Source organism: Python bivittatus, unplaced genomic scaffold, assembly GCF_059951505.1.
Source record: "Python bivittatus isolate LINGU-HERP-01145 unplaced genomic scaffold, Pbiv_v1 ctg000980_np1212, whole genome shotgun sequence".
In the NCBI taxonomy this organism is placed as follows: domain Eukaryota; kingdom Metazoa; phylum Chordata; class Lepidosauria; order Squamata; family Pythonidae; genus Python; species Python bivittatus.
Window position 1 is genome coordinate 54,762,574 of NW_028277125.1, and position 12,864 is coordinate 54,775,437.

The window sequence follows — 12,864 nt, forward strand, 5'->3', positions numbered from 1 at the left end:
GGCGAAGCAACGGAAACCCCGGCTCCTGCGCTCGCCAGCTGGGCTCTGCTCTAGGAAGGAGGCTCTGGCAAACCACTTCCGAAACACTTGCCTTGAAAACTGCAGGGACTCGTCCAAGCAGTTACTGCAGAGTCGGTAACGACTGAGCGCAGATTAAAAAAAAAAAATAAAGAAAGGTAGCACAGGTAATGAAAGCCTTATCTTTCTTATATATCAGTGCTAGGTAGTATGCAAAGTGAGGCTCCCTCTGGAAGAAAGGTGGTGGCAGAGGGACTTATGAAAAGTGCTAACCCCAAGAGTAGACGTGGCTGGTGTGAAGACCCTGAGAACTTCTAGGAAAAGGGTTGAGGCCTTTAGCTTTCTACTCTATGGGCTCAGCTATTCTGCTATATATATTAGTAGTGATGTGCAGCTATTTGAATCTCAAATTGAAAAGGTGCTATGGGTATGCTCATTCCACCTGTCAGTGCCTCTTGAAGAAGCCATTTCCACATCCCTATTTATCCTGGATTTTCACATCAATATAATCTCTCTCTCGTACTTGATTGTGTTCATGAAAGGCACATCTGCCATATGAAGGCTTAAGTATTCCTACATTTATCAGTGAATTTACTTATAACTGGCCTGTTCACATGGAAATTCCAGCCCAGACATGACAAGACCTATAGACAGTTTATGCAATAAAACAAATGTTCAACAATGCTATTAAGAGCATTAATTTTAAAAGGATGCATTTAAAAGAAAATGTGTAGAAATATTAAAAAGTAAAAATGCTGCAGAAAATATTATTTAGTTATTTGGGTTGTATATTAAAAGAAGTATTCATAATATCCAAATATTTATACAGAACATAGAATGTATTCACTACATACAGCAGTTGTGTGAAGCTTCATCTTAAATTTTTCAAAATACAGCCAGTGTTTGGATTCATTAGGATCTAGGTCATGATAGAAATCTCTAGCTGCATAACCAAAACTGTGGAATTTTCGTTCTGGGGTCAAGAGAATAGTTGTTGGTGTCTTCTGGTTGGACACACCAGGATCTCCTCCTTCCCATCGCCTAGAACACAGAGAAAGTAATTAAAAATCCATCCAAGTTTGACCTCTGTTGCTATGCATTCTGCATATTTTATCCATGCGAACACAGTAACTTTGTGTAATTATTAAGAAAATCAAGATACAACTTTCTAAGATTAAAAAAAAAAAGCAATTATAGGCTCAGATTGAACATTTCTGGAGGAAAATCCACCAATCAAAAGTTAGGGACGTATATAAATTGTGCTACTTTTCCTATGAAGTGCCCCTGAACACTAATGGTGGGGATAGTTAATTGTCACCAGGTCCTGCTTGCAGACCTCCCGTAGGGGGTCTGTGTGGGAAAGGAGCAGATGGGTCAATTAAATCTATCAAATTACCCAAAGCATTGTAAACCATAATTCTTCAGATCTACTACAAATAAAAACAACAAGTATTTTATACAATAGAGCACTATTTTAAAGAAATGCCCCCTATGGCCCTTGACAACTGGGAACGAAAAAAACCAACAGAAGGAGTGGTTCCCGGTTCAGGGCAGGTTGCTTGCTACTGATGCAAGAGCTGAGCTGGTTGCAGCAGCCAGGTTCTGCCCCAGCATGCATATGAAATGGCACTGGCGCTGCATTTAATACAAGAGACTGCATCCGAGAGCTGAGTAATAAAGAAGTAAAATCCTGGGAGCATGAACCGAGCATGTTTCATGGGTGACAGTGTGCATTTTATCCTTGCTGCTCTTGCTGAAGCGTAGGGTTTATTATTAACAGTGTCAATAGCACTAGTGAGCTAAGCCTCATATGCTTTTCTAGTGAGGTCATTTGTCAAAAGGGCACACTAACTGGTCACAACTTCTTATTCCTGAGCCAATACATTCGTGCTACACAATTGTTTCTCAGCAATAAAACTTCCTTTGTTTTCAGCCCATGAATTTCCCTTCTCAATATATAATTAGGGGCTCGGTATAGAGCAAAGAGAATCCCAGTGGCTTGTTTGTGGGGATACATATATAGTAAAAGACTACGGATTAACAAAGGGTAACTGTGGATGATCGTATTCAAATATCTTGGATTTTAGGGGAGGCATATGGTGATCTGGAATTCATGGTAAAAAGCAGATAAAATACCATCGTTTATTAAACCTTTTGCTGGCCTGAATGTCTTCCCATTGCAGTTCTGTCAGCCACAGTGTACATTGTGACTAAGATTCACAAAGCTACATTTAGTATGTGAATGAATGATTCCATCAAACCCTTGTTCATCTTGGATGGTCCAAATGTTTAAGAATTGCCCGTGCACTCTGAGATTGTGCTTCAGATTGTACAAATTAGCACACAAAATTCAGCTGGCGGAGAATTTCAGTTTTTATTTAAGAATGGCAAAACCTGTAATTCCTTCTTTAGGATGCAAAGATGAGTAATACTGTGCAAAGTGTTAGTGAAAGAAAGATTCACAACCTGTGACAGATTCAGGTTGGGATTTCCTAGTCCTTACTATCTTCTTATAACTAGGAAAAAAGGAACAGATTCCAACCTAGATTTTGGTTTGTTCAGGCCTCTAATTCACACTGATTGGAAGTGTACAAATCCTGCCCTCCCCAAAAAAGCAGTAGCACTGGATAAGACCAATTTAAATCCTGCAGTGACTCGGGATAACTCTTGAAATGCACAGTCATAATCTTGCACTATATATATATACATTAGTTGAACCAAGAGCTTTGTACAACCATGGCACTTCCCCACCAAGATACAGCGAGGACTCTATCCAGGGAGGCGTAGCTCAGCAGAAAAGCACATGCTTTGGATGCAGACAGTACCAGGTCCAATCTAAAATAGGTGCTTACCTGAAAATCTTGAGAGCTGCTACCAGTTAGTCAACAGCGTTGGGCTAGACAAACTGATAGCCAGCTTCTTATACACCTTTTTCTTATAGTCTTATGTTTGTTTTACTATATACTAAGAGTTCTACTCTAAGAGATTCCACTGATGAAAACTGTCACATTACTTATTAGCAAAGCATTGTCCATTTCTTTCTGCAGACATTTTGGTTTTAATTCTATCAAAGAAAAGGCAAAGCATATTTAAAGGACAAGATAAATTATTCAGACCTGATGGAACAGTGCTCCCTATTTATTCAACCAGCCCACCACTTTTTTCTCCTGGCCCATCCAAGTGTCACCATCTCTGCAACTCTACCCTAAGCTGATTCGCCCATACTGCATCCCTACTCTGCATTAAGGAACCTTGGTAACACCTCCACCCTCTTTATTATGCATTATGTGCAATATGAATAAGGTCTTCACTGCCGCCCTTCTCTGCCAAGCACTTTGATGTTAACAAGGAAAGGTTAAGTAGCAGGAGTCAAGACTCTGCATAATTGTATCATTCTCCGATGGTTTGACAAAGTCAAGGACAATATCTGTAGCGTGGGAGTATATGTTTAGAGCCACTTGATTGTGTTTTTTAAGTCACATTGTTTCAATGAGAGAAAGCTAAGCATGTATTCAAATACCACATTCAAATAAAAGGTTAATGTGTTGGATGAGATTATACACTTTCTACGATTGCATGATGAATCACTAACATATTAATCTACTCACTCACCCCAGTTCTTGTATGCAAACTCTAGTCAACCCTAACATGCACTGGTACAAACCATTTTCAAAAGCCTTGCTTGAACGAAGTATCCATGACTTCACCTGGACAGGTTTATCACCCCAAACATACTTCCCATTTTTGTGTATGTTTCAACTCCTTGACCGCAGTGTTTGCCAACTCTAACACTGAGTCACAAACAACTATAAGCAGCTATGAAGGAGTTAAGAAGGACCTGTTTTTCTACATTAAAAATGAAAGAGTTTTATATCATAAAGAAGCTGGTTCATTTTCCTGTAACCCCAACAACTGAACAAAAAGCATGGTAAGGGATGAGCTTCAAGTAACTTTCCTTCCTTTGCTCCTTCCCTCCCCAGTTCAAGGCCATCTGTAGATATAAAGCTAGAGGGAAGGTTCAGATTTCTGTTATTTTTGTTTATATTCCAGGCAATAACAGAATTGCAAGTCTCTGTTGTGAGAGCCTATCTCCTGCACTCACAACTGCTGCTATGGCAGAATGGCTGGCAACTCCTTGCAGTTGTGTTTGTTTTTGTTTTGGACAGGAGCTGTATGTGCATCTGTAATGGATGTTTTACATCTTATAGAACAGGGTAGCAGAGAAGACTGGATTATCGACTCTTCCAGCTCTGTGATTTTGATTGGCCTCACATTTTTTCATTCACCTATTATTCAACCCACTATAAGTTTCACACTCAGTTGCACATCTCCCAACCCACTCCATTGATTTGCTCTACAGTTGTGTCAACAACAGTGATAAGAAAGTAATTCTGTCCTTTTCATATTTTTTTTTACTGAAAATGAATATTAGAAAAGGATCAGTGCAAACCAGTAAGAAAACTGGGGGGGGGGGAGTAATGGAAAAGAGCAAGTCTAGAACTGAAGTTTCTATTTTAATGTAAACATCCTCAAATAAAATGTAGCTAGAAATGCCATTTCCTGTATAAAATATCTTCCAGAGTACACTAATTGTGTAAATATTGACTTTACAATTCTATCCACACTACCAGTTATCACACAGTTTAATAAACATCAGCAGTATAAAACTACCATACTTTTTTTATTCCTTAAAAAAAAAAGCTCTCTAGTTACAGTTCGAAAACTTACGTGAGTAGATAAATGGGTACTCTCACTCTGGTGGGAGGAAAAATGCTGGCGGCGCCTTGCAAAAAGGAGTTGGGAGCAGTTGCCGGTAAGCGCGAAAAACCGCGTATGCCCGAAAAGGGCGCGAAGCAACGGAAACCCCGCCTCCTGCGCTCGCCAGCTGGGCTCTGCTCTAGGAAGGAGGCTCTGGCAAACCACTTCCGAAAAACAATTGCCTTGAAAACTGCAAGGACTCATCCAAGCAGTCACTGCAGGGTCAGGAATGACTGAGCGCAGACCAAAAAAAAAAAAAAAGTTACAAATCTGAAAAATAAGAACTCACTAGAACTGCTGTCTGGATTTCTTAGGTTCGTTTTTATGAACTCCCTGGATATATAGCTTGATGGCTGAATACTACTTGTTAGCTGAAATATTTAAGGAAGCTGACATTTGGGAGTTCCAATCATATAAATCCAGTTTTCACTTTTTGAACCAATGTGAAAATTGGACCCCAGTAGCTTTTGTACCTGATAGAAGTCCACATATTGAGGGGGGAAATTAAACACACTTTTTCTATGATTTTTTTTTTTAATTGCAGATTAATGTAAAATTGCAAAAGACATCACTGGGAAAAAGCCATCCCACTCTGGGATTTTTTTTAAAAGGAAATGCACTGCATAATAATATTGGCCATCCTTTTTTGACTATGGAATAGAAGTCTGAAATCTAGTTTGCAGGAGAATCCTCATTTCTAAAAAACTTTAAACACTTCTATTTAATTAAAAAATATTTTTATTTACTACTATTTTATGGAACACTGGTGCTGTTAAGATTATTGCTCCTTTCCATATGCCTCTGATACCCCTGGTTGAAGATGCATCATCAGACATGTCTGGAAATAGCCAGAAGGTAATTCCAAGCTGCAGCAGCCCTGCCACCATAAAAGCAAGTCCTGCTTTGCCAAAGCCTTCGGCAGGGACTCCTCACACTGGATCAAGTGACCCAGTCCCTGATCTAGAAATCAGACCACCCAACCCTTGGGAAGGACACAGATTCCAGGTACAAGATCAGAAGGCTGCATAATACAGAAGTGCCAGGCTGGCTCAGAAGGCTGAAAGTTCCGGCAGGAGAACAGCTCAGCTGCTATAGGAAAACAGATGACTCTCAGCTGTGTCCTGGGAAGGGCTTCAGACTGGATAATATAAACCTTTCCTTTACATATGGTAGGTAGCTAGAAACAGTTCTTCTGTTTTGGTTGCTGGCTTTACTCTAGCTATTGTATTCCTACAGACCCCACTGCCTATTGTTTGATTATGCTTCTGTCCTTCTCTTGAGTTTGGACTTTTGGTTCAGCTTGTTGTGATTTCTGCTACAGCCCACAATTACCCAAAATTTCTGAAATCATACCTGAGTGTTTCCCTCCTACTCTGTCCTTTACATGCAGTTGAGGAGTTTATAGTCTGTCTGAGCTAAGGAATTTACAGCTGGATAATTACCTTTAACAACCAGGCTAAAAGAGAACTAGGAAATGCTTTTTCTATATTGGTATCCCTCTTTATCACCTGTTCTGTTCAAAATCTGAATACAGAGGCAAAGATTTGAACAGAGTCACTTCAATATATGTAGCTACCTATATATATGCCATATGAATAGGAGCTCTGTCCACATGTTGATGCTCTATTTCAGATCTCTGATTTACAGATAGGACAACATCATTCTTGGAGAAGACAGATCATCTGGACCTTTTCAGTCACATTTTTCATCTGCTACTGGAAAGAATCAGCCATGGCTTATCTATTATAATATTCTTTTATGGGAGACAGAGTAAATATGATACTGTTCATCTAACTTAATTTCTTGAAAACTATTGGCAGTATCTACCACGCTAACCTCCTGAGAGGTTGAGGAAATTCTATTGCAGTGATTCTACTCCTACTTGTAGGGATGGTATTTGGGGCTTGGCAGCTATGCTGTGGGTTACTACAACATACTATTTTGCCTTCAATTATGATTAACATCTAATATCACAGTTTGGGGTATTCATCAGTTTGGGGAATAGGTGTAATCAATATACTAATGACACTCAGTTATATTTCTCTATACCATCTGGATCAGAAGAGGCTGTGCATCTTTTGATGTAAAGATGGGATGGGTAATAAAGGCCAGTAAACTGAGATGGAAACCTGAAATATCAGAGATTCTGTGGTAGGCAGATTCCTAAACATTGGAAAGCCTGCTTGCCTCAGTGGGGTTGCACTCACTCAGAAATAATTGATTTATTTTAGATTTATTATAATCAATATTTCCACATTGATTCCATACTAGGGAAATAAAATCAAATGTCAGGTATGGCTATCTGTAGTTAAAATAAGCACTAATCAAGCCAGCAGTTTTAAAACAAAGATTTAACCCTTGATATTCCACTTTCCCCATAACATGTTGATTAATATGCTAATACATCTCCCTTGGGTCCCCTTACTAAAATCTGCTAATCATATACCCCAAAACACCCTCCACAGAAGGCTGGGATACTGGTTCTTACCTCATTACATGAATACATTCAGGTTCCTTGGTGAAGCTGTAAGCGTAACCACTGGCAGTTGTGCCAAAGTCAATAGCCACCACAACAAGAAATGTCTGCTCCTCGGCATCGTTTGCATCTGAGTCCTTCTGTCCAGGGAACAGAAATGGGACAGTTCAAGAAGGAATTGCAAACGTTACTGGTTCTTTTTAACCCCAAAGAACAGCACTACTCATCTCCTCTGGAGCCTCTGCCCCTAACACTGTGCCCGTGATGGCCAGTGGGCCTGGCAATATCCCTCTAAGTGCCCACCAGACTCCTTGCTCCATCTGATTTAATTTTGCATTATTTAAGATGCTACCAAGGAAAACAATAACTACAAACATAACGTTTGTTATCAAGAATATCTCTGAGCCACCCCCGCCCCCAAGGAATTATTAGAAAATCCAATGGTGGGTGGCTCTTTATGAGTCCAGGAAAACAGTCAAAGGCAACCTGAAGTGGTAGAAAGCATCCTGAGAAATAGAAGGAATGATGGGGAGAAAACTTAACAGTTTGTCTTATGGTAAAGGGGTCCTTTGTCATTGGCCATATCACCATACCAGTCATTTGGTTGCAGCAGGCTCTCAAAATTCCAAATATGATCACTGACCTCCCCAAGATTGGAGAATCCTGTTTTCATCAGACTTTCCCCAAATATCACACACTGTACCAAATTGATAGCTAGATCTTTGTGACTATGATAATTAAATGAAATGCCCCTGTCCAAATATATCACATACTTTTTATTGAGAAAAAAGAACACATAAAGACAAGACAGCTTATACATCAATTAGGTGGCAATTAAAGTGGAACATGTAGTTATTGTATACATTCTAACATGAAAGCAATACAACCGCAAAAGGTAATAGTGCACAACTCTGAAATCAATGTGCCTTCAAGAGAAGCATCTTTTGGAGTACTATTTTTAAATGGAAGCATCAACTAATCTGATTTCATCTTTTCTAAAACTGAAGGAGGATTATGTGGTTGGAAGGGGAATTATTGTTTTCTGTGCTTGGAAGGGTCTGGAAGACTTCATCAGTGAGAAGGACCATCTTTGGAAAATGATCTGTCGGAAGCTGTAGTCCTGACTTGCCAGTAATGGCCCACTGGCCGTTGTGGGAAACAGGATGTTTAATTAGTCTTTTGATCTTACCTTGCAGAGCTTTCCTTATATTTTATGTTCTTTCCTCACCTTCCTTACCCAATTCTCCCTGCAACTAAAAGTCAATTAGTTCAGAAGGCCCTTTCATTGTGATGAATTTGGCAGCAGGAGCTTATGTTATTTTGGATACCTACAGTATATGCATTGGAGCTTGCATACACCATAATGCAAGAGTTCAAATGTATTTCTACTGATCATTTAACAAAAAGAGTATAAGGTTTGGTCAATGCTAGCAATAGTCTATTGCACAGGCATGACTGTAATGAGGGAGAGATGATACCATTAAAAATTTGGTATCTTTTTCTTTAAATGTATCAACCAGAAAATAATATTAACCTTTAGGATTCTAATACAAAGTACCTGCAGTATAGATATGTTACTAATCCGACTAAGAACAGGAAGAAGGAATTTCCTGCAATTTTCTGAACCCTACTTGTGGAAAAATATTCTATGTGAAAAAAATATTATAATTGCTACATTATATCTCAAGCATCTCTTGCTTGCCATCACCACAAAAAGTGCTGTTGGCAAATCATTTCGGCCTTCAGCTCCTGAACTGTATCAAAGGAGATTGCTTTCAAAGGTTCTCCTCTACATCCATTTCTTCCCTTGTTTAGGACCAGTAACATCTACAGTACATCCGACTTAAAATTCTATTGGTAAATTATGTGACTACAGTATCATGCTCTTTTACCAAAGCCAAGTCACTCTCTGTATTTCTCCTGCAAGGTCACCTTCCTAAGTCTGATTCCCTCCAAACAAATGTGAACTAAAAAGTGTGATTTTAATCCCCCTGGATAGAAATGTTGGGAGTTGTTTTCAGATGTCTGGAGAACATCAAGTTGGAGAAAGATGCCCCAAATTGAAACTAAGAAAAAAGAAGTAGACTCGTAGCAAGATGATGATGAGCTAAGACAAAGTTTACTCTCCCCGCTGTTAGCTGCAGAAATAAAGTCTGTGGGCTGTGTTTGAAGAGAGTTGGTAAGCTGAATATATAAACTTCTGCCACTTTTGGTATTTGGGGAGGATAAAAAAATGCCTCATAAACTTAAGAAACAGCCTCTTCCTTCTTTCCCTTCTTATACAGCACAGACACCAATTGTTCAGCTCCCTCCCCACCACCATCTCCCAGTATGTCTCGGCTGTAATAGAGCTGGGGAGGGAGGCTTCAAGTGAAAACCTCTTCCTGGAAACATTGACTAGGATCCTAATTCAACTGGGACATATATAGAGAGCTATATTTCCTTCAGAAATTCTATAGGATGCCATTCCTCTGAAGGAAGCGATTCTTACGTTACTTTCACTGAATAGACATTTTCCAGATCACGGAGGTATGACTGAAAAGATGGTGATGAGATACAGTGAGATCAGGAAGCAGTTAAAAGAATAAGCAGCTAAGACTGAAGCAAATGAGAAGCCAACTGCTGCTTGAAGCATACTGTTATGCTTGAGACTTAACAGTAACTAAAGAGCTAGTATCCTGCTAAGAAGCATGGGACCATATCTAAAAGTGAAGAAAGCAAAAAAAAAAAAAAAAAATTGCTTGGATTCTCTTACCAACCACATAAGAGGCTCTAAGAAAAGCTATTAAAATTCTTTCTTGACCTGTTTCAGATAGACTGTGCTGAATCTATGGAGGCAGCCTATTGTGTGCCATCCAAATACCAGTCTTTACAATCTACTGAGCCTGCTATCATTGAATTTTTCCAGAGAGTTGATTAAGACAAAATACTACAAGCAACCAAAATTGCATGAAATTTGGAATATGAGGAAAAATGGTATGGAAGTGCAGAGAATCCCTCAGGTCATCTTTTAGCCAGAAAAGAAGGCATAAAGACTGATTTTTTTCCTACATCAAGCAGTATTTTTTTTGTTTTTTGGTTATTTGGCTTATCCTTGGAAAATGGTGTCAGAAAATTTAATCATCCTGAAAAGGCTGTTAATTATCTTCAATAACTGAAGGCCACCTATTCAGATATAGACATTCTACACCAGTCCACTCAAAACAAACCATTAGCTTGGAGGGTTTATTATTATTATTTATTTATTTATTTATTTGTTTGTTTGTTTATTTATTGGATTTCTCCCCCACCCATCTCCCCCACAATAGGGGACTCTTATTATACCCAATTTCTTTCTATTAGCGTCTTCTCTTTTTTTCTCTACTATTTGCAGCCTCAGGAGAAGAAGGCGAAAGAGAGTCTGGGTTATTGGCATGTCCCTATTGAGAGTCCTATGTTTTGATTGTATTTTTAATTATTTTTCCTACCTTTTTAATATCAATATTTACTTTTAATAAGTTTTGAAAGTGACTTTTTGTCACATATATTTCAATCTTTTTCATCCTTCCATTTTGGATTATTTATTCCATGATTTCTAGAGGTTACTTTGGGTAGAGTAATATAGTAGTTGTTTTTTCTTTTTACTTTTCTCCTTCACCTTATTTTTACATATATTAATAGATTAGGTATCTAAAGTATATAGTCTTATAAAGTTGTAATATATTATCGTACTGTTATATAGTTTTTATATAATATATAGCTAATTTTTTAAACAGAAATGTTGTAATGTTTTTGAAATAATAATTATGTGCCATCAATCCAATACATTTGTAAAATACTAGGCTGGAGAAAGCTAATATAGATTATATATCTTACCGCAATGTGGGAGGGAGACAATGGTGTTATTCCTGGATCTCCTAAGCTTCTTGCTGGAGATGCATAGGCAGATGTTGAAACTGCATCTGAAAGAAAATGGGAGCCTTTGAATGAACTAGATATCTTTCAAAGAGGAAGAATAGTCCAAAAGGGCATTCATTCATGTTGCCAAGCTGGTTCAGTGACAGAAAATAACCAAAGCAATACAAATAACAATCTTCTACATTACTGATCTCAGTTATTAATGCCATGGTTATTTAAATTTAAATGGCATTCTTCTAATAATGAATACACTGAAGCCTATTCATTTTGGCTAGGCCTTAAAGGGCAGATGTTATGATTTTTTTCTTTCTTTTCTCCATTCCATCTTCCTTTCTTCAGGAGTTCGGGTTAAATTTCAAGCTGCTCAGGTTGCTATGACTATTTAATTATCTTCAGGCAGAAATAAAGATTGTTAAAATTGGCTAAGGCAGTAAAATATAATATGAATAAAACAAATCAAACACAACATAATGGGATGCAGAGCAAATGGATTGTCCTGCTAGCTCATCAGCCCCACCTTTCTCCAAAGGACAGGAAGCAGAGGCCAGTGATTGAAATCATGTCAGGCAAATGTCAATAGAGACGCAGCTCTTCCTTGAGGCTTCCCAGTGGGCATTTTGACTGGGATAGGAATTAGATGAAATATCTTGTTCCATAATTACTATCGCACTAGAAGCAGGGTGCCCATTTATAAAGGAGCCTCTCCTTATGCATTTGCTTTTACTTTGTGAAAGAATGAGCTGAGAAATCAAAATGTATTCCTTGTGCCCTTATTATTTTCTAGGGGTTAGGTAGATTGGCTCTGATCTACTTTGAATGATCCAACAGAAAATTAGTTCAATTTTCCAATAATTTCAGAGGCATCTGATAACATTCAGCAATTCAACTTTCTGATTCTGTTTGGAGATGTGATTTAATTTCAATATTTGATTGTACCAGCTTCAAACTGAGTCTCCAAATAAAGTTTACACATTCCTATTATTTTCACTTGAAAAGGAAGAAACTGATGTGAGCTTGTTTGAACAGAATGTATTCTGTGTTGGTTCATTCTAGCAAATATAGCAAGTTTCTCTTGAGTTCCCATGGTTACCACAATGAATCACATATCCTATAATCACAACAGTGGAGTGCGAGGCTGCTTAGTGAAATGCCATGTAAAGTAGTTGCATTCAAGAAATAAGCTTGCATAACAGTGATTTTGAGCTCGTCTCTAGTTCTCAGCCATCTGTATAACAAAGTATGAAACCAAATTAAGTTGGTTCACTTAAAGTTTTCAAAAATGCCAAGAACACAAAAACACCTATATTTTTCCTTTGCATAACAACTCTTGGCTTCTATTCATTTTTGTAGCATTTTTCATTTACAGAGCTTTACAGTGCTTTTCTTGTTGCTCTTTAATGACTTGGTTCTTAAGGATGAGTTGTGTACACATCTGTTTCCCCAGATTCCTTCAGCTCGCATGAACAAAATATAACTTTCACTGGCTTCAGCAAAATCCTTTTGTAGATAAGAGTTCTTATGGTGACAGTCCAACAGCAAAATGGTCTGTACGCAGAGAGAAACAAGTCCCACTGAACAAAGTGGAAGAATTCTAACTGGTTCACATTATTGACACCAAAAGTGGGTTTTATTTCCTGCATGGATGGAGATTTTGGAAATTAATCAAACAGAGTTGAAAGTTTAACATTCTTCAAGCTATACATGACGGTCTCACT

At 38.2% G+C, this 12,864-nt stretch overlaps 1 protein-coding gene across 1 annotated transcript in view; it reads right to left on the reverse strand.

Moving 5' to 3' along the window:
* The window catches only part of HSPA12A (heat shock protein family A (Hsp70) member 12A), a 36,535-nt gene extending 25,344 nt beyond the window's left edge, over positions 1–11,191 (reverse strand). The window contains exons 1-3 of the mRNA XM_007433431.4: positions 11,108–11,191; positions 7,265–7,392; positions 873–1,059 (exon numbers count right to left, since the gene is read on the reverse strand). Coding sequence (XP_007433493.2) covers positions 873–1,059; positions 7,265–7,269 — 192 coding nt within the window. The 5' untranslated portion in view covers positions 7,270–7,392; positions 11,108–11,191. The remainder of the gene's footprint in view (positions 1–872; positions 1,060–7,264; positions 7,393–11,107) is intronic.
* Between the last annotated feature and the right edge of the window lie 1,673 nt (positions 11,192–12,864).